We start from the raw sequence: 27,678 nt of genomic DNA on the forward strand, positions 1-27,678 counted from the left end.
TTTATATTACCTCACCCTTACTCATCTTGAGACTGTGCCCTAATATTTTGCACCTTTACTTGGAGGATAAACTTCTTAGCCTATATACAATGGAAAGCTTCTGCGGCTCTAGCAACAATCTACCTCTAAAAGCCTTCATTCAGCTTTATTTTTAGAGAGAGGGTCTCACTATATTGCCCAGGCTGGAGTGCACTGGCATGATCTTGGCTCACTGCAGACTTGACCTCCTGGGCTCAAGGGATTCTCCCACCTCAGCCTCTTGAGTAGCTGGGACCACAGGCTACGCCACCACACGCAGCTATTTTTTTTTTTGAGAGACAGGTTTAGCTATGTTGCCCAGAGGGGTCTCGAACTCCTGAGCTCAAGCAATCTGCCTCCCTCGGCCTCCCAAAGTGCTGGGAATACAGGAGTGAGCCACCGAGTCCGGCCTCAAGCTCTAAACTGCAGCAATAATCACTGGTAGTTCCTTTGCACTCAGTTTCCTAACCTTGAAATCCCACCCTTCCCGGGCACCCTTGCCAAGATTCCTAACCTTTCAACACAACGTACGCAGGACTTCCTTTTGGAAAGCCTTCTGCAAGCCTTCTGCAAGCCGTCCGGGTATGGTTCTGCGTCACCCTGTGTATATCTCTGTCACAGCACTCAGGCACTGCATTGTATTTATTTGCTTACACGGCTATCTTTCCCACTCAGTTTATTTTCTTCTCCACAGAACCAAAGTTGAGTAAGCTGAGTTTCTTGAGGACAAATTCAGTGACGTGTATATATTTCAATCTCCAAGAGTTGTAGAGTACCAAACTGTGGAGCTCAATGTCAGATCAACTAAACTGGAGTGAGGTGGGAGGATAGATGGATGGGTCAGGAAAAAGAATTTTTCTTTTTTTCTCCCTGTGTGCTGGATTACAGGTGTGAGCCACTGCGCCCAGCAAGGAAATATAATTTTCTTCTTTTTTTGAGACGGAGTCTCATTCTGTCACCCAGGCTGGAGTGCAGTGAGTGGCGCAAACTCGGCTCAAAGCAAACTCCGCATGCGGGTTCAAGCAATTCTCCTGCCTCAGCCTCCCGAATAGCTGGAATTACAGGTGACCGCCACCATGCCTGGCTAATTTTTGTATTTTTAGTAGAGACGGGGTTTCGCCATATTGGCCAGGCTGGTCTCGAACTCCTGACCTTGTGATCCGCCCACCTCGGCCTCCCAAAGTGCTGAGATTACAGACGTGAGCCAGGCCAGGAAAGATAATTTCTAAGTATGAAATGTTGTAGGTTCTGGGAGGACCTCAGTAGGTTGGGAGAAGTGCACAGTGGTGAGTTACAGGATGGCAATGAGGTCACAGAACTATGAAGTCAAGGTTAACAATAACGCATACGTGGGGCAACAAGGGGTAGCGGGTCTCCAGGACGTGGCATTAGGACGTGCTTGTTGAGGGGCAGGTATTTGGAACCAGGCCCCACTTTCGAGTTGTCTTTCCGCAGGAACCAGAGAGTGCGGTCGGGAACAGGAAGCAGGAACTGTTAGGGAGATAAGGAAGGTGCTACTGCCCACATCCATCCTCTACGGCCACAAGGTCAGGGGGGCCAGGCTGCCTCCTCACAGCATCAGCGTTTTCTTCGGCTTCACTTCCCTCTGGAAAGCGCTTTCTCACCGACGCTGCAGAGACCTTAGGGGCAGCCCCTGCCCTCCTACCCTCCAAGGAGCCACCACTCTAGAGCCCACGCTCCTCTGGATATCATGTGACTTGGGGGACTACTTGCCTTTCTTTTGAAACACGGCTACAGACTACGAGTTAAAAACACTGGGCTTAGCGCCCCCTCAATAACGACGCAGCTATAGGACGGTACCCTCTCCCAGCCTGCCCGCCGCAGGGAGAGTTCCACTTCCTTCCCAGAAAACGAGGCCGGAAGGGGCGGGCTTTCCGCCTGGATCAGGCGCTTCCGCCACCATGGCTGCACGTGGGGTTGTTGGTATTTTTTTCCTCTCTGCTGTCCCCCTTGTGTGTCTGGAGCTCCGGCGTGGGATCCCGGATATAGGTAAGTGTTGACTTTTTCCCTTCGACAGTTACAGCTGGGTAATTTTCACAGGAATGTTGCATAGAATGACCGCTTCTTCGGCTGCGTCGCGTCGGAGCGGCTTTGACTACAACTCCCAGACTGCATCGTGCCTGCCTCCCACTTCCGGAGCCGACTTCACTTCGGGGAATTTTTCCCTCCAGGTGTGATGGTTTTGCGTGTAAGAGAGTAGCGGCAAAGAGCACAGGGGCAATCATAGACAGTGCTTTCGTATCCTGGTGAACATTCAAAAGGAAATCAACAGGTTGATAAGATGAAGGCCTTCTGAGAATTTAGGCTGAGAAGTTTTTTGTTTTGTTTTGTTTTTAAATTAGAGACAGGGTCTCACTATGTTGCCCAGGCTGGTCTCGAACTCCTGGGTTCAAGAGATCCTCCTGCCTCGGCCTCTCAAAGTGCTGGGATTACAGGCCTGCGCCACTGCGCCTGGCCCTGAGATTTAAATAAGGGGCCACACCCGTGAAAAGCCAGTGGGGGCAGGGAAGGGGTTGGGGAGGGGAGGAGTATTCTAGGCAAAAAGATTGTGACATGTTGGAGGAAAAGGTGAAGGCCATTGTGGCTGAATCAAGGAGAGCTGGGAAGAGGAGGAGGAATTGGCTCAGGATAATGACTTTTGTTGAACACCTATTATAAGCCAAATACCAGGTGCTAGTTATTATCTCATTTAATCTGCACTGCAGTCAGAGGAGGGTAGCACTATTATAATCCCCATTTTACAGCTGAGGGAATTGAAATTTAGGGAGATTAAGTGACTTCCCTAAGGCTTTAAAAAGGTCACTCGATTCTGTATGGAGAGTGCTTTGGACGGAAGCTATGGTGGAAGCAGTGAGGCACGTCAGGCTTTGGAAGTTGACAAGTGGTGATGATGGGCTGGACTAGGACAGTAAAAGAGGAGATGAAATGTAGACAGATTTGGGATATTGACGAAGCAGGATCAACCAACAGGCTTTGTTTATGGGTTGATGTTAGGGGCAAGGGAAAGGAAGGATTCAAGGACGACTGCCTCATGGGGGATTGAACAAACCTAGGTATTTGGTAGTGCTACTGGTAAAGGGAAAATGGAAAGAAAAACAGTGGAGATGCTGAGAATCATGAGTTGATTTTTGGACATTTCAGTGATCAGTTTACATGTCTGTCTCTCTTTTTAAGGTCAATTCTAAAGTTAGAGACCATAATGAAACTTGGCTTTGTGTACTCCCTCTCTTTCTCCACCTTTTCTCCTTGCTCACAAGGAGTCAGATGCCTAGAAATGTTGCCTGCAATAAGAAATGAAAATAAAATGCTTTAAAAAAAAATGTACAAAGACTCTCCTAATGCTTCCCACTCACTCAAGCTGTGTTGGAATGTAACAAGACTTTTATCCAAAGGATCAGAAATGTTGATTTCACACTCACCATTTCCAAAATTCACCTGTTCCCTTGTCTTTTCAACATCCACCCCTACTCTGCTCATTTATTATTTATTTGAGACAAGGTCTTGCTCAGTCACCCAGGCTGCAGTGCAGTGGCACGGTCATGGCTTACTGCAGAGCCTGGACCTCCCGGCTCAAGTGATCCTCACACCTCAGCCTCCTGAGTAGCTAGGACTACAGGTGCCACACCACCATGCCCAGCTAATTTTTTGTATTTTTTGCAGAGAAGTGGTTTTGCCATGTTGCCCAGACTGGTTTGGAACTCCTAGGCTCAAGCAATCTGCCCACCTCGGCCACCCAGAATGCTGGGATTATAGGTGTGAGCCACCATGCCCAGCCAGAAATCTGTTTCTTGAAAGCAGAGACCAAATGGAATTTGTTTTTGTATTCCCAGCACTTACCAGTGTCTAGTTTAATAGAACTAGGAACAAGGGTTCTAGAAATTGCACCTGGGCTCCTGGCAGCATCTTTATCTAGTTCTTGAAATTTTCATGGAATTAGCTTCTTTCTCAGAATTCTGAATGAATGATTGTTTCCTTTGGATTGTTTTCCCTTTTTAAGTTTTTTTTTTTGTTAATATATATTTTTTTCCTTTTTTTTTTTTTTTTTTTTTTTTTGCTACCTTTGGATTCTTGATAGTGAGCTTCCAATAATTATTTGTTAACAGTATTTAAGTCTGTTTTACATGTCATACTTTATACCAGCAACAGGGCTGGTTATGCCTATACTAATATTCAGACATATATTGAAAAACTAGCCTTGTCTTTTTTTTGAGATGGAGTCTCGCTCTGTTGCCCAGGCTGGAGTGCAGTGACACGATCTTGGCTCACTGCAAGCTCCGCCTCCTGGGTTCACGCCATTCTCCTGCCTCAGCCTCCCAAGTAGCTGGGACTACAGATGCCCGCCACGATGCCCAGCTAATTTTTTGTATTTTTAGTAGAGACAGGGTTTCACTGTGTTAGCCAGGGTGGTCTCGATCTCCTGACTTGGTGATCCACCCGTCTCGGCCTCCCAAAGTGCTGGGATTACAGGCATGAGCCTCTGTGCCCGGCCTGCGTTGTCTTTTTCTACTGTGTAAAAAAACCTTTGTTGTCAATACATTTTACTTGTACTTAAGCTAAATTTTTCTTTTTTTTTAAGACGGAGTCTTACCCTGTCACCCAGGCTGGAGTGCAGTGGCGCAATCTCGGCTCACTGCAGCTTCCACCTTCAGGGTTCAAGCGATTCTCCTGCCTCAGCCTCCTGAGTAGCTGGGACTACAGGCATGTGCCACCATGGCCGGCTAATTATTTTTGTAGTTTTAGTAGAGACAAGGTTTCACTATGTTGTGCCAGGTTGGTCTCCAACTCCTGACCTTGTGATCCACCCGCCTTGACCTCCCAAAGTGCTGGTATTACAGGCGTGAGCCACCGTGCCTGGCCTAAGCTAAATATTTTATGGCCAATTCCTCACATTTGTTATCCGTTGAAGTACACTGCTTATGGGGTCTGTGGTTTAAGTACACAAAAAAATCCCAGCACTCTGGGAGGCTGAAGTGGGCGAGTCATGAGGTCAAGCGATTGAGACCATCCTGGCCAACATGGTGGAACCCTGTCTCTACTAAAAATACAAAATTTAGCGGAGCATGGTAGCGCACGCCTGTAGTCCCAGCTACTCGGGAGGCTGAGGCAGGAGAATCGCTTGAATCTGGGAGGCGGAGGTTGCAGTGAGCTGAGATCGCACCACCGCGCTCCAGCCTGGCAACAGAGCGAGACTGTCTCAAAAAAAAAAAAAAGCGAAAAAAAAACCTTAAAAATTTTTTTTTCTCAAAAGATATACACACAAGTAGAGTTCTTTCATATTCCCATGTGATGTTTGCAGATTGCTTGTTAGAACAAACAGCAGTAGTATGAAACATAAATCCCACGCCTCAATGGTTTTTTTTTTTTTTTGAGACAGAGTCTTTCTTGTTGCCCAGGCAGGAGTGCAGTGGCGCAATCTGAGCTCACTGCAATCTCTGCCTCCCAGGTTCAAGCCATTCTCATGCCTCAGCCTCCCAAGTAGCTAGGATTACCAGTGTTCACCACTATGCCTGGCTAATGTTTGTATTTTTAGTAGAGATGGGGTTTCACCATGTTTCCCAGGCTGGCTACGAACTCCTGAGTTCAAGTGATCCACCCACCTCAGCCTCTCAAAGTGCTGGGATTATAGGTGTGAGCCACTGCGCCTTGCCTCAGTGGTTTCTTTTTTTTTTTTTTGAGACGGAGTCTCGCTCTGTTGCCCAGGCTGGAGTACAGGCTCTGCCTCCCAGGTTCACGCTATTCTCCTGCCTCAGCCTCCGAGTAGTGGGGTCTACAGGCGCCCGCCACAATGCCCAGCTAATTTTTTGTATTTTTTAGTAGAGATGGGGTTTCACAATGTTAGGCAGGATGGTCTCTATCTCCTGACCTCATGATTCTACCGCCTCGGCCTCCCAAAGTGCTGGGATTACAGGCGTGAGCCACCGCGCCCGGCCTCAGTGGTTTGTTTACATACCAATACTCTAGACATTAAGCTACTTTTGCATTGGCCAGAGATAAAATAAATTAAATTATATGTCGTATTGAATAACACCTGAATCAATAGTTAATACTGTCAAGTTGGAAGAGCTGTGATTTTTTTTTAAAGTCCTACTTCTTCTCTAAACAACTTTAAATTGGTAGGGTTTTTAAAAGAGTAATATTAGGCCAAGCATGGTGGCTCATGCCTATAATCCCAGCACTTTGGGAGGCCAAGAAGCGGGCATCATTTGGAAAAAAAAAAAATACACATATATATATATCTTGCCTTGGCCTCCCAAAGTGCTGGGATTATAGGCATATATATATATATATATATATATAAAAAATCTGATAGCCCACATCTGTGGTCCCAGCTGCTTGGGAGGCTGACATGGGACAATTGCTTGAGCCCTGGAGGTCGTGGCTGCAGTGAGCTGTGATCAACTGCTGCACTCCAGCCTGGGCAAGAGAGTGAGATTGCATCTAAAAAAAAAAGGCAAGAATATACATCTGTTTTCAGTTTAAAATAAAACATTTAAGTCTGTATATGTTTTTCTTTTTCTTTTTTTTTTTTGAGACAGAGTTTTACTCTGTCGCCCAGGCTGGAGTGCAATGGCCTGATCTCTGCTCACTGCATCCTCCACCTCCCAGGTTCAAGCCATTCTCCTGCCTCAGCCTCCCAAGTGGCTGGGATTACAGGTACCCACCATCATGCCTGGCTAATTTTTATATTTTGGTAGAGGTGGGGGTTTCACCATGTTGGCCAGGTTGGTCTTGAAGTCCTGACCTCAGGTGATATGCTTGCCTTGGCCTCCCAAAGTGCTGGGATTATAGGCATGAGCCATCTCGCCCAGCCTATATATATGTTTTTCTAATTCCTTCTTTAAGTTTTAGTTAATTGACTAAGTACCAGCCTTGATCACGTCGGATTCCTCTGTATCGCTCCCATTTATCTTTCGAGAATTAAAAACACAAAACGAGTAAAAATTCCGAAAGGATGGAAATCATTTTTAACCCAGCTTCGTCTCCTGTCCCTTAACATTTGCCAAATTGTATTATGCAAAGTAGGTAGTAGATTTTCGCTCAAATAATTTTCACTTTGGTTCTTAATATAAGACCAAATACTGGCTGGGTGCGGTGGCTCATGCCTGTAGTCCCAGCACTTTGGGAGGCTGAGGTAGGCGGATCACCACCCACTCCTGGTCAGGAGTTCGAGACCAGCCTGTCCAACGTGGTGAAACCCTGTCTCTACTGAAAATACAAAATTAGCCAGGCATGGTGGTGCATACCTGTAATCCGAGCTACCCAGGAGGCTGAGACAGGAGAATAGCTGGAACTCGGGAGGCAGAGGTTGTAGTGAGCCAAGATTGCACCACTGCACTCCAGCCTGGGCAACAGAGTGAGGCTCTGTCTCAAAAAATAAAATAAATAAATAAATAAATAAAAAGACCAAATACTAAATTTTTACTTTTTCCTTGGCAAGCATGTAAATTGTAATTTTACTTACAAGTGACTAAATGTCAAGAAATACAGAAGCACACAGTTGGAATTGTGAGAAATAAGGATTTGGTGTTTCAGTGAGAATGTTTATCATAGAACTAGAATTTGAATTTGACAGGATGATTTCTTTTTTTCTTTTCTTTTCTTTTCTTTTTTTTTTTTTTGAGACAGAGTCTCTCTCTGTCACCCAGGCTAGAGTGCAGTGGTGCGATCTCTGCTCACTGCAGGCTCCACCTCCTGGGTTCATGCCATTTTCCTGCCTCAGCCTCCCAAGTAGCTGGGACTACAGGTACCCGCCACCACTCCCGGCTAATCTTTTGTATTTTTAGTAAAGACAGGGTTTCACCGTGTTAGCCAGGATGGTCTTGATCTCTTGACCTCGTGATCTGCCCACCTCAGCTTCCCAAAGTGCTGGGATTACAGGCGTGAGCCACCACACCCGACCAACACGATATCTCACAATTTTATTTCTAGTTATGTAATTTTCTCTATATGGGAAACTACAACTTATACATTACTGACATTCATATTTTTAGTGTAGCTGATTGCTCTAATATAACTGTATTCCCAAGATAGTGTTTATTCTAGAATTATGCTCTGTACATTTGTTCTGGAAATGACAACCATTATGAGTTTTTTAATGCCCAAAGGAGAACACAGTAAGCCCTCTGTATCCGTGAGTTCCACATCCGAGGATTTAAGCACCTGTGGATTGAGACTATTCAGAAAAGGCTGGGTGTGGTGTCTCACTCCTACAATCCCAGGACCTTGGGAGGCTGAGGCGAGCAGATTGCCTGAGTTCAGGAGTTCAAGACCAGACTGGACCACATGGCGAGACCCCATCTCTACAAAAAATACAGAAATTAGCCGGGTGTGGTGGTGCGTGCCTGTAGTCCCAGCTACTTGGCGGGGCTAAGGCAGGAGGATCGTTTGAGCCCCAGGAGATTGAGGCTGCAGTGAGCCGTGTTCTCACCACTGCACTCCAGCAGCCTGGGTGGCAGAGCAAGACCAAGAAGAGCAACACACCGTCTCTTAAAGAAGGAAAGAAAAGAAAATATTCAGAAAAAAAATGGGGTAAATGGATGTTTGTCTGTCCCGACCACGTACAGACGTTTTTCCCTGTCCATAAATAGTAAAGTATAGCAACTATTTATAGAGCCTTTACGCTGTATTGGGTAGTATATGAGTAATCTGTAGATGATTTAAAGTATGTGGGAGCATAGACTATATGCGAACACTATGCCATTTTATATCAGGTACTTGAACATCTGTGGATTTTGGTATACTCAGGAGTCCTGGAACCAATACCCCATGCATACTAAGGGATGACTATATATGAACAAAATCATAAGACAGTTATATAACTTTACTTTCCCAGTACAGATAATCTTCTAATGTGTTATAATTTATTAGGAGTATCAAGAAAACTGTTTTGGGTTGGGCGTGTTGGCTCACACCTATTATCCTAGCTAGCACTTTGGGAGGCCAAGGCAGGCGGATCACTTGAGCTCAGGAGTTTGAGACCAGCCTAGTCAACATAGTGAGACCTCGTCTCTTAAAACAAAAAGTTTTGCATTTTAATTTTTTTTTTTTCCTTTGTCAGGAATCAAGGATTTTCTTTTGCTTTGTGGCCGGATTTTCTTACTGCTTGCTCTTCTTACTTTAATTATTTCTGTGACTACCTCATGGCTTAACTCATTTAAATCTTCCCAAGTTTATCTGAAGGGTAAGTTTATTATTTATGCTACCCTTTTGTGCCATTCTACTCAAATTTCTTTCCTTTATTTATTCTAGAACTTTGCACAGTAAAAACCATTTTACTATTAATTTGTGATGTGTAGTTTCAGGGAGAGTAATCATCACAACTTTAGTCATGATGTTTTTGTGTGTGGTTTTTAAAAATTAGTGATGATGGCTTTGCATGGACTATATCCCAACATTTTTATGAGAAATTGTACATTTTTCTCATATATATGTGTTTTTAAGCTATATCATTTCTAAGTTGTTATATGGTAAATTCCCTAATTTTAAATTATGTGTTTGTGTTGCTTAACTGCCATTTGATACCTACAGTTTATGAGCTATTCTACAGAGTGAATGTATCTATCATTAACCTTTTTTTTTTTGGAGATGGAGTCTCGCTCTGTCACCAGCTGGAGTGCAGTGGCGCAATCTTGGCTCACTGCAACCTCTGCCTCCTGGGTTCAAGCGATTCTCCTGTCTCAGCCTCCCGAGTAGCTGGGACTACAGGCATGCACCGTCATGCCTAGCTAAATTTTGTATTTTTAGTAGACATGGGGCTTCACCATGTTTGCCAGGATGGTCTTGATCTCTTGACCTCGTGATCCGCCCGCCTCAGCCTCCCGAAGTTGGGATCACAGGCATGAGACAGCAACGCCCTGCCGATCTACCATTAATCTTGAAAGGCTTTTCATCCTAATTTTTTGTTCCATTTTAGCAGTTTTTACTTAGATACCTTTGTCTTTTATATGTAAATGTTTTTAATTTTAGGAAATCATGCTTGCTTTTGGTTTTTAAATTTGAGACTTGCTTTTGGTTTTTAAATTTGAGACAGAGTCTCGCTCTGTCACCCAGGCTGGAATGCAGTGGCATGATCTTGGCTCACTGCAGCCTCCTCCTCCCAGGCTCAAGTGATCCTCTCGCCTCAGCTTCCCAAGTAGTTGGGACTACAGGTGTGTACCACTGCATCTGGCTAATTTTTGTAGTTTTTGTAGAGGTGGGATTTCGCCATGTAGCCCAGGCTGGTCTCTAGCTCCTGAGCTCAAGTGATCCACCTGCGTCAGTCACCCAAAATGCTGGGATTGCAAGTTTGACCCACTTCACCCAGCCTGTTTCATTTTTGATAAGCAAAAGTTTGTAAGTTGTAGAAGCCTTTTAAAATAATATTGTACTTAGCCTCAGAACAGGTGAATCTTAAAACCAAAAACTACACATATTTTCTATGCTACTAGGAAGAAGCTTGTCATTAGTGAATTTGGTACATTGTGTTTTCACTGTTTATTTAAATGTAAGTAAATAAAAGGAAAGTGACCAGTGTTGAATGTATAGCCCTTTCAAATTAACTATGAATAAAACCATAATCCTAAAGGGTTATACTATTCAACCCAAACATAAATGACAGTGTGATATATTAGGGTCTCCCAACCATAGACTTCAGATTTTTTTTCTTTTTTTTTGATAAATTATTTGATTGGTTATCCTTCAAATGAGATATTTGGGAAGTAAAAAGCACTTTCATGTTTTGATGTCTTAGAAGAAGAAGAAAAGAATGAGAAAAGACAAAAACTTGTGAGAAAAAAACAACAAGAGGCACAAGGAGAGAAGGTAAGCCAGAATTTTTAGAGACTTTATGCGTGGAGAAATACAAAAATCTCTGAGGCAGTTAAAATTAAGGTCTGTTGCTTCTGTGTTTGTGCTAAGATTTAAAAAATATATATTGAGGTCAAATTCATGTGACATAAACTTGACCATTTTATGTTACTTATTTGTTTTCGAAATGGAGTCTCACTGTGTCACCTAGGCTGGAAAGCAATGGTAAGATCTTGGCTCACTGCAATCTCCGCCTCCCAGGTTCAAGCGATTCTCCTGCCTTGGCCTCCCAAGTAGCTGGGATTACAGGCATGCACCACCACACCCAGCTAATTTTTGTATTTTTAGTAGAGATGTGGTTTCGCCATATTGGCCAGGCTGGTCTTAAACTCCTGACCTCAGGTGATCCGCCTGCCTTGGCCTCCCAAAATGCTAGGATTACAGACATGAGTCACTGTGCCCAGCCAAAATTGACCAGGCTGTTCAGTGACATTTAGTACATTCACAGGATTGTACAACTACCACCTCTGTTCCATCTCCCATGAAGAAAACCGTATACTCTTTAAACAGTCACTCCCCACTTTCCCCTCCTCCCATCCTCTGGCAACTACCAGTCTGCTTTCTGTTGGTATGAATTTACCTATTGTGGATGAATAATATTGCATTGAATAGAATACTTTTTTTTTTTTTTTTTTTTTTTTTTGAGACTGGGCCTCTCTCTGTTGCCCAGGCTGGGGTGGAGTGGTACAACCATAGCTCACTGTCACCTCAAATTCCTGGGTTCATGGGATCCTCCTGCCTCAGCTTCCTGGGTAGCTGGAACTATAGACACACATACACCACCACGTTCAGCTAATTTTTTAAAAATGTTGGGTCAGGCATAGTGGTGCATGCCTGTAATTCCAGCACTTTGGGAGGCTGAGACGGGTGGATCACGAGGTCAAGAGATCAAGACCATCCTGGCCAACATGGTGAAATCCCATCTCTGCTAAAAATAAAAAAATTAGCTGGGTGTGGTGGCATGTGCCTGTAGTCCCAGCTACTAGGGATGCTGAGCCAGGAGAATGACTTGAACCCAGGAGGCAGGGGTTGCAGTGAGCCAAGATTGTGACAGTGCACTCCAGCCTGGCGACAGAGTGAGACGCCATTTAAAAAACAAAAAATTTGACCAGGCTTGGTGTTTTCCACCTGTAATCCCAGCACTTTGGCAGGCAGAGGCAGGTGGATCACTTGAGGTGAGGAGTTCGAGACCAGCCTGGCCAACATAATGAAACCCCATCTCTACTAAAAATACAATAATTAGCTGGGCATGGCGATGGGCACCTGTAGTCCCAGCTACTTGGGAGACTGAGGCTGGAGAATCACTTGAACCCAGGAGCCGGAGGTTGCAGTGAGTGGAGTCTGCACCACTGCACTCCATCCTGGGCGACAGAGTGAGACTCCGTCTCAAAACAAAAACAAAACAAAAATGAAGGATGTTGGCTTCCCTCTCCAGATTTAAGACCTGAAATTCTGAAGATGACACTTGGTTTCCCATTTGTGACAAATCCTTGGAGTTACCACACTGGCATTCCATTTGAATCAGGATATGGGATTGTTCCCAGCATGAAAACCACAACCTGGTTGATAGTTTCATAATCAGGCAGGTCAAAAACCAGCGTCTGTCCAGCTTGCTGTCTACCTGTCGGCCCGAGCCTCCCCGCAACCAAGCAGCCAAACAGGGTGGCAGTGGCTCTGTTCAGCCAGCAGGGCTCTTACTTGGTTCTTATTTACAACTTTATAGATAGCGTACATTTTAAGGAACATTAATGTATAGTAACAACGCCTAATTTGTTGTTTTGAACAGGCCAGCAGATACATAGAGAACGTTTTAAAACCTCACCGGGAAATGAAATTGAGAAAACTAGAGGAGCGCTTTTATCAAATGACGGGTGAAGCCTGGAAATTAAGCAGTGGTCACAAACTTGGGGTTGGAAAATATTCTCATTTTATATTTTGAATCCTCTTACTGTGTTTCCTATTACATGATTGATTTGTAATTGAAACTGATGTTAGTCTGTTTTGAGATTTTATTGATAATGATTGTATATCATTTTTTGTTCAGCATACTTGTTTATCGCATGGTTCAGGGGTTGGTCTTTGTTTTTAAAAGACAGGGTCTCTCTCTGTTGCCCAGGCTGGGGTGCAGTGGCACGATCGGAGCTCACTGCAGCCTCAAACTCCAGGGCTCAAAGGATCCTCCTGCCTCAGCTTCTTAAGTTGCTAGGACTACAGGTGCACCCTACCATGGACTGCATCTGGCTGGTGAAGTGTTTTTTGGTGCCTAAAGAGCATATAACTTGGTTCCTTAAAAAGCTGTTGTGGTGGCTCACGCCTGTAATCCCAGCAATTTGGGAGGACGAGGCAGGCAGATTGCTTGAGACCAGGAGTTTGAGACCAGCCTGGGCAACATAGGAAGACCCTGTCTCTAAAAAAAAAACAAAAAAAATTAAAAATTAGCCAGACGTGATAGTGTGTGGCTATAGTTTCAGCTACTTGGGAGGTTGAGGCAGGAGGATCACTTGAGCCCAGGAGGTCAAAAGGCTGCAGTGAGCTGTGACCACCACTGCACTCCAGCCTGGGAGACAGAGCAAGACCCTTTCTCCAAAAAACAAACAAACAAACAAAAACTGTGACATAAGATAGTCTTTAAAACTGTTGAATAAATTGCTGTTGTCTTATACGAGGGCAAGAACATTCTGATCTTTCCTCAAGTCAAGATCTCCAAGGTATTAAGCTCATGTTATATATGTTATTATATATTCTGATTTTTAAGTCAAATTAAACTTTGGTTATGTTTTCCTTCAGCATTGAATATGAATTTTGTCAGTTTCTACAGAAGTTTACAATTTTAAGTTTTCTTTTTTTTTTTTTTTTTGAGGCAGAGTCTCGCTCTGTTGCCCAAGGTGGAGTGCAGTGGCGCCATCTCAGCTGACTGCAACCTCTGCCTCTCAGGTCCAAGGGATTCTTCTGCCTCAGCTAATTTTTGTTTTTGAGATAGAGTCTCACTCCATCACCCAGGCTAGAGTGCAGTGGCGTGATGTCGGCTCACTGCAACCTCCGCCTCCTAGGCTCAAGCGATTTTCCTGCCTCAGTCTCCTGAGTAGCTGGGATTACAGGTGCCTGCCACCATGCCTGGCTAATTTTTGTATTTTTTTTAGTAGAGGTGGGGTTTCACCATGTTGACCAGGCTGGTCTCCAACTCCTGACCTCCAGTGATCTGCCCACCTCGGCGTCCTGAAATGCTGGGATTACAGGTATGAGCCACTGCACCCAGCCAATTTCTGTATTCTTTTAGTAGAGACAGCGTTTCACTGTGTTAGCCAGGCTGGTCTTGGACTCCTGACTTCAGGTGATCTGCCTTCCTCAGTCTCTCAAAGTGCTGGGATTACAGGTGTGAACCACAGCACCCTGCTAAAGCCTCGTGTTTTCTTGTTGATGGAGATAATGCTTTAATTTTTTGGGTCTCATAATGGCTTGCTAATATTTTTCTGCTGACATGCCATCAGGGTAAAAAAAAAAGAAAAAGGAAAAACAATTGTGAATATAATAAAGCTGATAGAAAACATCTCTTTAGAAATTGTCTGTTGTGTTTGACCAGGGTGATGAAGGTACAAGTCAGACATCTTTTGAAACATCAAATAGAGAAGCAGCAAAGAGCCAGAACTTGCCTAAACCTTTAACTGAATTTCCATCTCCTGCTGTACAGCCCACATGCAAGGAGGTAAAGTACTTCATGCCTGTCATTGAATTGTGTTTGTGTGCAGTAGGAGGATCAAACTCTGGGTGAGGTGGTGTACTGGGTGAAGATCAGGACTGGCCTTTTATCCAGATGGTGTCTTCCCACTACCTTACAAAGCGATCACCTTTATTAAGAATAGGCTGGGCGCCGTGGCTGATACCTGTAATCCCAACACTCAGGTCCAAGGGATTCTTCTGCCTCAGCTAATTTTTGTTTTTGAGATAGAGTCTCACTCCATCACCCAGGCTAGAGTGCAGTGGCGTGATGTCGGCTCACTGCAACCTCCGCCTCCTAGGCTCAAGCGATTTTCCTGCCTCAGTCTCCTGAGTAGCTGGGATTACAGGTGCCTGCCACCATGCCTGGCTAATTTTTGTATTTTTTTTAGTAGAGGTGGGGTTTCACCATGTTGACCAGGCTGGTCTCCAACTCCTGACCTCCAGTGATCTGCCCACCTCGGCGTCCTGAAATGCTGGGATTACAGGTATGAGCCACTGCACCCAGCCAATTTCTGTATTCTTTTAGTAGAGACAGCGTTTCACTGTGTTAGCCAGGCTGGTCTTGGACTCCTGACTTCAGGTGATCTGCCTTCCTCAGTCTCTCAAAGTGCTGGGATTACAGGTGTGAACCACAGCACCCTGCTAAAGCCTCGTGTTTTCTTGTTGATGGAGATAATGCTTTAATTTTTTGGGTCTCATAATGGCTTGCTAATATTTTTCTGCTGACATGCCATCAGGGTAAAAAAAAAAGAAAAAGGAAAAACAATTGTGAATATAATAAAGCTGATAGAAAACATCTCTTTAGAAATTGTCTGTTGTGTTTGACCAGGGTGATGAAGGTACAAGTCAGACATCTTTTGAAACATCAAATAGAGAAGCAGCAAAGAGCCAGAACTTGCCTAAACCTTTAACTGAATTTCCATCTCCTGCTGTACAGCCCACATGCAAGGAGGTAAAGTACTTCATGCCTGTCATTGAATTGTGTTTGTGTGCAGTAGGAGGATCAAACTCTGGGTGAGGTGGTGTACTGGGTGAAGATCAGGACTGGCCTTTTATCCAGATGGTGTCTTCCCACTACCTTACAGCGATCACCTTTATTAAGAATAGGCTGAAGCCGTGGCTGATACCCTGTAATCCCAGCACTTTGGGAGGGTTGAGGCCAGGAGTTTGTAGCCTGGCCAACATGGTGAGAAACCCCATCTCTATTTAAAAAAAAAAAGATTTTTCCTTGTTCAATATTAATATTAATGAATCCAGCAGAGCAATAAAGACAAATGCTTGCTAATAGGTTTAGAAATAATTATTGACGGACATGGTGGCTTCGCCTGTAATCCCAGCACTTTGGGATGCCAAGGCAGGCAGATCAGCTGAGGTCAGGAGTTCAAGATCAGCCTGGCCAACATGGTAAAACCCCATCTCTACTAAAAATACAAAAAAATATTAGCTGAAGGCGTGGTGGCAAGCCTGTAATCCCAGCTACTGAGGGAGGCAGACAGGAGAATTGCTTGAACCCAGGAGGTGGGAGGAGTTGCAGTGAGCCAAAGATTGCACCATTGCACTCCAGCCTGGATGACAATAGTGAAACTCTGTCTCAAAAAAAAAAAAGGGCTGGGCGTGGTGGCTCATGCCTGTAATCCCAGCAGTTTGGGAGGCCGATGTGGGTGGATCACGAGGTCACGAGTTCAAGACCAGCCTGGCCAAGATGGTAAAACCCCGTCTCTACTAAAAATACAAAAATTAGTGGCAGGCACCTGTAATCCCAGCTACTTGGGAGGCTGAAGCAGGAGACTCTCTTGAACCCGGGGGAGGGGAGGTTGCAGTGAGCCTAGATCACGCCACTGCACTCCAGCCTGGGCGATAGAGTGAGACTGTGTCTCAGAAAAAAAAAAAAACCAACAGACATATGAAAAAATGCTCATCATCACTGGCCATCAGAGAAATGCAAATCAAAACCACAATGAGATACCATCTCACACCAGTTAGAATGGCGATCATTAAAAAGTCAGGAAACAACAGGTGCTGGAGAGGATGTGGAGAAATAGGAACACTTTTACACTGTTGGTGGGATTGTAAACTAGTTCAACCATTATGGAAAACAGTATGGCGATTCCTCAAGGATCTAGAACTAGATGTACCATATGACCCAGCCATCCCATTACTGGGGATATACCCAAAGGATTATAAATTATGCTGCTATAAAGACACATGCACACGTATGTTTATTGCAGCACTATTCACAATAGCAAAGACTTGGAATCAACCCAAATGTCCATCAGTGACAGATTGGATTAAGAAAATGTGGCACATATACACCATGGAATACTATGCAGCCATAAAAAAGGATGAGTTTGTGTCCTTTGTAGGGACATGGATGCAGCTGGAATCCATCATTCTTAGCAAACTATCACAAGAACAGAAAACCAAACACCGCATGTTCTCACTCATAGGTGGGAACTGAACAATGAGATCACTTGGACTCGGGAAGGGGAACATCACACACCGGGGCCTATCATGGGGAGGGGGGAGGGGGGAGGGATTGCATTGGGAGTTATACCTGATGTAAATGACGAGTTGATGGGTGCAGCAGACCAACATGGCACAAGTATACATATGTAACAAACCTGCACGTTATGCACATGTACCCTACAACTTAAAGTATAATAATAATAAATAAATTAAAACAAACAAACAAACAAAACCACTCAAATCTTTTTTTTTTTTTTTTTTTTGAGATGGAGTCTCACACTGTCACCCAGACTGGAGTGCAGTGGCGAGATCTCAGCTCACTGCAAGCTCCGCCTCCTGGGTTCACACCATTCTCCTGCCTCAGCCTCCTGAGTAGCTGGGACTACAGGCACCTGCCACTGTGCCAGGCTAATTTTTTTTGTATTTTTAGTAGAGACGGGGTTTCACCGTGTTAGCCAGGATGGTCTCCATCTCCTGACCTCGTGATCCTCCCATCTTGGCCTCCCAAAGTGCTGGGATTACAGGTGTGAGCCATTGTGCCCGGCCAAAAATACTCCATTCTTTTTAAGGAATTTGATTATGTAAAATTGAAAAATATAATGCTTACGAAGGGAAGCGTTCCTGTTGACTTAAAACATTATCAAGCCCTGTCTTGTGAGAGGCTGATAGCTGTCATTAACATGAGTGTATAATTTTCCTTATCGGCCCTTCTAGGGAATAGATTAGCTATCAGTCACTTTGGATTAGTGCCCAGGTTTATTATACATGTTTTTCATTCAAATCTTCAATCCCTAACATAATTCCGATTGGAGCTGGAAAAGATTGGAAATAAGAAATCTGTTTTTACTGGCCCTTAGGGAAAGCTGGGAGGCTGTCTATTCCCTGAAAATAGTTTCTAAGATACTGCTTCTCAATCTGAGCTTTCCTGGTCCCATAGTGGAGATTAAGCAGAGGAATCAGATTATTGAACTATCACTGACATTTGAAAAAGGTCAATACGAACTAAATGGACTGATTAAAAACTCATGTTTGTGTTTTGTTAATAACACTATCTTATTGCTGATGGCAGATTTTACTTGACAGTCACATATCCTTTTGATACCAAAGGAAAACAAATGAGTTATTTAGTAAATGCAAGTAAGGTTAGATTACATGTTATAAAATACATTCTGTGGTATTAATCAATAAAGAGAGTTTCTGGAGATGAAGTCATTGGTAACAAATGTTTTAATGAAAGAAAATGGTCTAAATATCTGGATTATTTTATTTTTATTTTTTTGAGACAGAGCCTCACTCTATCACCCAGGCTGGAGTGCAGTGGCGCAGTCATGGCTCACTGCAGTCTCTGCCTCCTGGGTTCAAGAGATTCTCGTGCCTCAACCTCCTAAGTAGCTAGGATTACAGGCATGCACCAGCACGCCTGGCTAATTTTTGTATTTTTAGTAGAGATGGGGTATCACCATGTTGACCAGGCTGGTCTTGAACTCCCGACCTCAGGTGATCTGCCTGCCTCAGCCCCCGAAAGTGCTGGGATTACAGGCGTGAGCCACCACACCCAACCCAGTATCTGGATTCTTAATAGATTGATGGAAATAGGGAAACATGAGTAAATGACAGAAGCAACCAAAGTAAATGGTTTCTGGCAGTCACCTGGGAGTGTGAGTGACAGTAAGTGCATATTCATGTTAAAATTTGTTATGGGCCGGGCGCGGTGGCTCACACCTGTAATCCCAGCACTTTGGGAGGCTGAGGCGGGTGGATCACAAAGTTAGGAGATCAAGACCATCCTGGCTAACTCGGTAAAACCCTGTCTGTACTAAAAAATACAAAGAATAAGCCTGGCATGGTGTGGGGCGCCTGTAGTCCCAGCTACTTGGGAGGCTGAGACAGGAGAATGGTGTGAACCCGGGAGGTGAAGCTTGCAGTGAGCTGAGTTCGCGCCACTGCACTCCAGCCTGGGCGACAGGGCGAGACTCCGTCTCAGAAAAAAAATAAGTAAATAAAATAAAATAAAATGTGTGTATGTTTGAAGCAAAATAATTTTGGGGTCTAATTTTGTTTTTGTTTTTTTTTTTAAAGACGGAGGCTTGCTTTGTCACCCAGTCCGGAATGCAGTGACACAACCTCAGCTCATTGCAACCTCTGCTTCCTGGGTTCCAAGTGATTTTCCTGCCTCAGCCTCCTGAGTAGCTGGGATTATGGGCACCTGCCATCATGCCTGGATAATTTCTGTATTTTTGTAGAGATGGGGTTTCACCATGTTCGCTACGCTGATCATGAACTCTTGACCTCAAGTGATCCACCCGCCTCGGCCTCCCAATGTGTTGGGATCACAGGCGTGAGCCATTGTGCCTGGCTGATTCATGTTAATATTTATCCTGTTTTTATGTAAATGTATGTGTATATGCATACATATCATGTTTTTTGTGTTTTTTTTTTTTAAAGTGACAGTCTTGCTTTGTTGCAATGGTTAGCCTTGAACTTCTGAGCTCAAGTGATCCTCCTGCCTCAGCCTCCTGAGTTGCTGGGATTCCAGACATGAGCCACTGTATCTGGCTGTTTTTAAAAAAATAGTACATTTTTGTATATTAGTAATATTTTGGAACATAATAGAAGCAAAATCCTTTAAATATGTATAGCTTGGGAGCTATTATCTCAAATCCTATTTTTATGATTAATTTTAGCACACTTGCCCAAAAATGTTTATTAATTGAGCTATTTGCATTATAAACTTTTTATAGATGTGTAAAGATTTAAGTAAGCTTAGATGTGTGTCTAAACCCTGTATTGAGAGGAACTCTGCTCGCTGACACTTTTGTTTGCTTCTTGAAAATGTTTACATTCCTCTTACCAATCCTTTCCTTTAGATTCCTGATTTACCTGAAGAACCCTCTCAAACAGCAGCAGAAGTAAGTCTGTTATTCTCTTTGAAAAGTAAACTTATTTTCTATTTTCTTTGCTTAACATCCATTAAATATGTCTTATCTAAGCTTGGGTTTAGAAAGATATGATAGCGTAAGTGTTCACGTGATTATACTGTAACTAGGTCTGTTTCAGAACATAGAGACAGGGTCTCACTATGTTGCCTAGGCTGGCCTTGAACTCCTGGGCTCAAGTGATCCCCCTGCCTCCGCCTCCTAGTTAGTCAGTCTTATTTGGAATGCAGTGTAATATCAAATTCCTCCGCATGAGTCGTATTTTGCAAGCCTGCTGTGTGCTGAGTTGTCTTTTTTTTTTGAGATGAAGTCTCGCTCTTGTCACTCAGGCTGGAGTGCAATGACATGATCTCAATTCACTGCAACCTCCGCTTCCCGAGTTCAAGCGATTCCCCTGCCTCAGCCTCCCAAGTAACTGCCACCACACCGGGCTAGTTTTTGTATTTTTAGTAGAGATGGGGTTTTACCAATTTGGCCAGGCTGGCCTGGAACTCCTGACCTCAGGTGATCTGCCTGTCTTGACCTCCCAAAGTGGTGGGATTACACCCACCTACTGCCTCAGGCATAGGATACACGTGGGCTTTTCCAGAAGTTTAGGTCAGATAATGCATGGCTTACTAAAACAGAATCAAAATAGGCATATGTCCCAGCACTTTGGGAGGCCAAGAGGGGAGGATTACTTCAGCTTAGGAATTCAAGACCAGCCTGGGCAACATAATGAGACCCTGTCACTACAAAAGGGAAAAAAAACTAGGCAAATGACTTGAAATTGCAGTTCTCCTTTTCAAAGGAGAAAATGAAGAGGGCAACTACGTTGTAAGATGTTTTAATTTAGCAGTGGTTTGCCGTTGGGGGCTGGGCTAGGACTGATCCCCAGCTGTGTCAAGCTGCCTTCTTCCCAGTTGCTGAGTCATAGTCCGTGGTGCCTTGGTCAAGCTGCCTTCTTCCCAGTTGCTGAGTCATAGTCCATGGTGCCCTCCTGTCACTGGCCACCCTACTTATAGACACTTCCTCATGTATGGGGAGCACACACCTGTCTTGAAAGCCATTAAGTCATTTGGGCAGTAAATCCAGGAGAAGCCACTTCTTGGGGCTCGGCAACAGCTATACTCCTTGGAAACCTTTTTTTTTTTTTTTTTTTTTTTTTGAGACAGGCTTTTGCTCTGTCTCATAGGCTGGAGTGCAGTGGCATGATCATAGCTCACTGCATTTTCAACCTCTCAGGCTCAAGTAATCCTCCTACCTTAGCGTCCCAAGTAACTAGGACTGCAGGCACATGCCACCAGGCCTAGCTAATTTTTAAATTAAAAAAATTTTTTTTGGGCCGGGCGCGGTGGCTCAAGCCTGTAATCCCAGCACTTTGGGAGGCCGAGACGGGCGGATCACAAGGTCAGGAGATCGAGACCATCCTGGCTAACCCGGTGAAACCCCGTCTCTACTAAAAAATACAAAAAACTAGCCAGGCGAGGTGGCGGGCACCTGTAGTCCCAGCTACTCGGGAGGCTGAGGCAGGAGAATGGCGTAAACCCGGGAGGCGGAGCTTGCAGTGAGCTGAGATCCGGCCACTTGCACTCCAGCCTGGGTGTCAGAGCGAGACTCCGTCTCAAAAAAAAAAAAAAAAAAAAGAAAAAAAATTTTTTTGGTAAAGATTGGGTCTCACTGTGTTGCTCAGGCTGGTCCAACTCCTGGTCTCACGTGATCCTCTCACCTTGGCCTCCCCAGGTGGTGGGATTATAGGTGTGAGTCACTGTGCCTGATGGGAAAGCTTTTTTTTTTTTTTGAGACCAAGTCTCACTGTGTTGCTCAAGCTGGAGTGCAATGGCACGATCTTGGCTCACTGAAACCTCTGCTTCCCGGGTTCAAGCCATTCTCCTGCCTCAGCCTCCTGAGTAGCTAGGACCACAGGTGTGTGCCACAACGCCTGGCTAATATTTGTATTTTTAGGAGAGATGGGGTTTCACCATGTTGGCCAGGCTGGTCTCGAACTCCTGACCTCAAGTGATCTGCCCACCTCGGCCTCCCAGAGTGCTGGGATTACAGCCTGAGCCACTGCACCTGGCCTGTTGGAAACATTTTCTAACATAGCTTTCCTGAGAGGGAGGGGTGCTGCTCTAAAACCACCACTTATGCATAATATGATACCCACATAACTCCCAGCACAGTTAATGATCATGTTAGTCCCTTTGGTTTCTTGACAGTTGAAAAATAAACACTAATTTGTCATCTTCTCATTTTATAATGTCTTTTTTTTTTTTTTTTTTTTTTTAAAAAACAGTCTTGCTCTGTCATCCAGGCTGGGGTGTAGTGGCATGATCACAGCTAACTGCTGTCTCAGATTCCCTGGGCTCAGGCAATTCTCCCACTTCAACCTCCCAAGTAGCTGGGACTAGAGGAGTGCACCACCACGTCTAGCTAATTTTTCTATTTTTTGTGGCAGGGGGGTGTCTCAAACTCCGGGCCTCAAGTGGTCCGCCTGTCTCAGCCTCCCAAAGTCCTGGGATTATAGGCGTGAGCCACCACCATGCCCTACCTATGTCTTTTAATAATTAGCAAAGCAGCATCTAAGTCCTTTTTAGCTGCTTAGCTGTTTTACAGAATGAAAGGAATTGCAAAGAGCAATGGATCGGAGTTCTTATGTGAATCTTTCTTCCTCAGGTAGTTACTGTTGCTCTCCGATGTCCCAGTGGGAATGTCCTGAGGAGAAGGTTTTTGAAGTCCTGCAGCTCACAGGTAAGTGAAGGAATTCGCATTTTGAGAAATCTCTTTGTTGAATTTGGCAGTAGTTTATTCACATGCCTTTGGGAAGGTGTGATCACACTGTCATCCTGCACCTCCCATCAGGTATGGATAAAGGACATTTCCAGGTACTCCACAATGCAGAAATTTAGCTAACTAGGCATGCATGCCGGATGTCTCTGAATTGTGATCTCTGCATTCACATTTTACTTATTCTTTCCCTTTGGTGTATTTTTCCTTTGTTGTTTGCTTTCATTACATTTTCATAATTTGATGGGCAAGATGCTTTTAAATCCTTAGGAAGTAGCCACTATTAACTTTAGACTTTTTTTTCTTTTAAAAACAGTACTGTGGGCTGGGTGCAGTGGCTCACGTCTATAATCCCAACACTTTGGGAGGCCAAGGTGGGCAGATCACTTGAGGTCAGGAGTTCGAGACCAGCCTGGCCAACATGGTGAAACCCCATCTCTACTAAAAATATGAAAATTAACCGAGCATGGTGGCGGACTCCTGTAATCCCCACTACTTGGGAGGCTGAGGCAGGAGAATCACTCGAACCTGGGAGGCAGAGGTTTTAATGAACCGAGATCGTGCCACCGCACTCCAGCCTGGGTGACAGAGCAAAATTCTGTCTCAAAAATAATAAATAATAAAAAAGAATACTGTGGTTGTTAGTGATAATTTGGAAAATATGGAAAAGTAGAGTGAAAAAAATTTGATCTGTAGTCTCATGCCAAAACCAGTTACTAACATTTTGGTATATTTCCATCTCTAATTACATTTAAACATAAAATTATGTGTGCATTAAAAATATATGTAAATAATTTTCTGTCCTGTTTGTTGTATTTAACCTTCAATGACAAGAATGCTATAAACCGTAATGGAAAATACTGGATTTGACTACATAAAAAATCCGGCCAGGTACGGTGGCTCACGCCTGTAATCCCAGCACTTTGGGAGGCCAAGGCGGGCGGATCATGAGGTCAGGAGATGAAGATCATCCTAACATGGTGAAACCTCGTCTCTACTAAAAATACAAAAAATTAGCCAGGTGTGGTGGTGGGCACCTGTAGTCCCAGCTACTCGGGAGGCTGAGGCAGGAGAATGGCGTGAACCCAGGAGGCGGAGCTTGCAGTGAGCTGAGATCGCTCAAAAAAAAAAAATTAAAAATTCAGTAAAGAAACTATTCATAAAGTTTAGTTTTTTTTTTTTTTTTTTGGAGACAGAATCTTGCCCTGTCACCCAGGCTGGAATGGAGTGGTGCCATCACAGCTCACTGCAACCTCCATCTCCTGGCCTCAAGCAATTCTTGTGCCTCAGCCTCCTAAGTAGCTGGGACCAGAGGCACGTACCACTGTTCCTGGCTAATTTTTGTATTTTTAGTAGAGACGGGGTTTTGCCATGTTGGCCAGGCTGGTCTTAAACTCCTGGGCTCAAGTGATCCGCCCACCTTGGCCTCCCCAAGTGTTGGGATTATAGGCGTGAGCCACCACAACCAGCCCATTTTACTATTTATGTGTGACAGTCATTTTTTATAAGGAGCTTAAATCAAGGAAAAGATAAACACCTCAGTAGACTGACAGGAAAAGAAACATATGAATATCATGTTTCCTAAAGAAGACTCAGTGACAGATAAATATATGAAAAAAATGTTTGGCCTCACACAGAATCAATGAAGTACAAATAAAATGAAACCGTATTTTCTACCTAACTGGACTGTCAAAGATTAAAAAGAAATAGTACCCAGATTGGAAAACAGGGATTCTTAAAACTTTAATAGTTTTTTGGCCGGGTACTGTGGTTCACACCTGTAATCCCAACACTTTGGGAGGCTTAGGCAAGCAGATCACGAGGTCAAGAGATCGAGACCATCCTCGCCAACATGGTGAAACCTTGTTTCTACTAAAAATACAAAAATTAGCCAGGCATGGTGGTGGGCGCCTGTAGTCCCAGCTACTCAGGAGGCTGAGGCAGGAAAATTGCTTGAACCCGGGAGGCGGAGGTTGCAGTGACCCGAGATTGTGCCACTGCCCTCTAGTCTGGGAGACAGAGCAAGACTGTCTCAAAAAACAACAAAACAGAAAACCTTTAATATTTTTTATATTTTAAAAATAGAACAGGGTCTCACTATGCTGACCAGGTCAATCTTGAACTCCTGGGCTCAAATGATTCTCCTGCCTCGTCCTTTCAAAGTGCTGGGATTACAGGTGTGAGCCACTGTGTCTGGCCATCATAACTTGTTAATGTGAATATAAATAGGATCAGTGTTCCTGACAGATAATTTACAATTGTTTTTGTTTATTTTTGTGAGATTGGTTCTCACTGTGTCACCAAAGCTGAAGCACAGTGGTACAATCACAGCTCACTGAAACCTTGATCTTCCCGGGCTCAGGTGATCCTTGCACCTCAGCCTCCTGAGTAGCTGGGATTATAGGCACGCACCACCAGGCCTGGCTAATTTTTGTATTTTTTTGTAGAGACTGGGTTTCGCCATGTTACCCAGGCTGGTCTCAAACTTCTGTGCCATTACATGTTTGGAAAAAAATGTATACATACATGTGTGTGTGTGTGTGTGTGTGTGTGTATATATATATAGTTTTGAGACAGAGTCTTGCTCTGTCACCCAGGCTGGAGTGCGGTGGCGGGAACTCAGCTCACTGCAACCTCCGCCTCCTGGGTTCAAATTATTCTCCCTCCCCAGCCTCCTGAGGGCCTGGGATTACAGGTGCCCACCACCACGCCTAGGCTAATTTTTGGCTGGGCACAGTGGCTTATGGCCGTAATCTCAGCACTTCGGGAGGCGCAGGCAGATCACTTGAGGTCAGGAGTTCAAGACCAGCCTGGCCAACATGGTGGAACCCCATCTCTACCAAAAATACAAAAATTAGCTGGGCATGGTGCCAGGCACCTGTATAATCCAAGCTACTCTGGAGGCTGAGGCAGGAGAATCGCTTAAACCCAGGAGGTGGAGGTTTCAGTGAGCCGAGATCGTGCCATTGCACTCCAGCCTGGGTGACAGAGCAAGACTCCCATGTCAAAAAAAAAAAAAAAGAATATTCCTATCTCAAAACTCATAGCAAGCTATTTTCCTTTAAGCTCTAGAAAGTTTCTTTGAAAGGTATGAAAATTCTGTCTCATGACTCCTAGGGATATGATTTTACATTGACAAAATTATAAAATGTTATGGTGGTCTAAAGGGACACGGTGTGTAAAGTATTTGATAATGACTAAGCCAAGCTTTTTATCTTCTAGGTCTTACTTGACTGGATGATGAGAATTGGGTACCACACATCTCTATACAGCCTTTCTACTTCCTTTCCCAGACGGCCTCTGGCAGTGGAGGGGGGCCAGTCGCTGGAGGACGTAGGAATAACTGTGGACACTGTGCTTATCCTGGAAGAGAAGGAGCAGACCAACTAGGAAAGAAGTTTGAGACCAGCCTGGGTAACATGGCGAAACCCAGTCTCTACATGCTCCCTGTTCTGCTTGAAGTCAGCTATGCCATCACCTCCTGGCACAATAAAGGCTTCACATTAAAACCACACCATACCTTGATTGAGCTCATGGCAGTAAACATTGAACATTGATATCCATGGGAATAGATTAGAAAAGGATTGCTTTCTGCATATAATAATCTGTGGACTGTGCCATTTTACAATGTACCAAATGAGAACGAGGTAAAAATGTATGCAGTAAGGCACTCCGTAATTGCTATTTTTTCCCAGCTGACATGATTTCTCAGTGTTAGAAAACAAACCCATAGAACTTTGCTTTCTGCCTCTTCAATCTGTCTTACCACACAATATTTCATGATTCAGTCAAATTCTTCAAAGTCTTATAAGCAGGAGTGTTTATTCTGCTGTATTTCTGTGAAATTGAAAACTTGGAAGAAGCTTCAAAGCTCTTGGAGGCTTTAAAGTTCTTTCTGATGGGTATGCATTACAGTTGACTTAACTAATGTTTGCGATTTATATAATTTTGACTTGTATTAAATGTTACATTTACAAAGTTCCAAATGAATCAGTATTTTTAAAAATAAAACTATGAAAGCATTAAAATATAGGTGAATTTTAAAAAATGTATCTGATCATTTCCCTCTCCTGCTTATAAGGTTATAATGATAAAGTCATGCACTGTTCAGACTCCAAGTGTGGTTATAAAAGGCTTTTAACTTTGTTCTACTCACTCCTTTTTTCTTTTCTCATGCTCTGTTTTAAAAGTCTGCTCAGGCCTGGTGTGGTGGCTCATGCCTGTAATCCCAGCACTTTGAGAGGCTGAGGCGGGCGGATCATGAGGTCAAGAGATCGAGACCAGGCTGGGCACAGTGGCTCATGCCCATTATCCCAGCACTTTGGGAGGCCAAGGCAGGTGCATCACGAGGTCAGGAGTTCAACACCAGCCTGGCCAAGATGGTGAAACCCCATCTCTACTAAAAATACAAAATTTAGCCAGGTGCAGTGGCAGGTGCCTGTAATTCCCAAGTACTCGGGAGGCTGAGGCAGGAGAATCGCTTGAATCTGGCCAGCAGATGTTTCAGTGAGCTTAGATCATGGCACTGCACTCCAGACTGGGTGACAGAGTGAGACTGTGTCTCAAAAAAAAAAAAAAAAAAAAAAAAAAGAGTTGAAGACCAGCCTGACTAACATGGTAAAACCCCATCTCTACTAAAAGTACAAAAATTGGCTGGGCATGGTGGCTCACGCCTGTAATCCCAGCACTTTGGGAGGCCGAGGCGGGCGGATCACGAGGTCAGGAGATGGAGAGCATCCTGGCTAACACGGTGAAACCCCGTCTCTACTAAAAATACAAAAAATTAGCTGAGTGTGGTGGCGGGTGCCTGTAGTCCCAGCTACTCAGGAGGCTGAGGCAGGAGAATGGCATGAACCTGGGAGGCGGAGCTTGCAGTGAGCTGAGATCACACCACTGTACTCCAGCCTGG

The 27,678-nt window shown here is 44.3% G+C and overlaps 1 protein-coding gene across 4 annotated transcripts; it reads left to right on the forward strand.

Annotated features, from left to right (window-relative positions):
* The first annotated feature begins 1,264 nt into the window (after window positions 1-1,264).
* Window positions 1,265-26,920, forward strand: UBXN8 (UBX domain protein 8). 4 transcript variants are annotated; one of them, XM_009212826.4, is made up of 8 exons: window positions 1,278-2,028; window positions 9,098-9,220; window positions 10,769-10,839; window positions 12,671-12,793; window positions 14,465-14,587; window positions 19,935-19,976; window positions 22,659-22,733; window positions 25,992-26,920. In XM_009212826.4, exons 1-8 carry the CDS (start codon window positions 1,941-1,943, stop codon window positions 26,157-26,159), a joined length of 813 nt encoding a protein of 270 aa, XP_009211090.1. In that variant the 5' UTR covers window positions 1,278-1,940; the 3' UTR covers window positions 26,160-26,920. The 4 variants fall into 4 exon arrangements, with proteins under 4 accessions (XP_021797875.1, XP_021797876.1, XP_009211091.1 ...); XM_021942183.2 differs by lacking the exon at window positions 12,671-12,793 and having other exon boundaries at window positions 1,265-2,028; XM_021942184.2 differs by lacking the exon at window positions 14,465-14,587 and having other exon boundaries at window positions 1,272-2,028.
* Window positions 26,921-27,678: the final 758 nt, after the last annotated feature.

The sequence above is a fragment of the Papio anubis genome, chromosome 8 (genome assembly GCF_008728515.1).
Source record: "Papio anubis isolate 15944 chromosome 8, Panubis1.0, whole genome shotgun sequence".
Classification (NCBI taxonomy): Eukaryota; Metazoa; Chordata; class Mammalia; order Primates; family Cercopithecidae; genus Papio; species Papio anubis.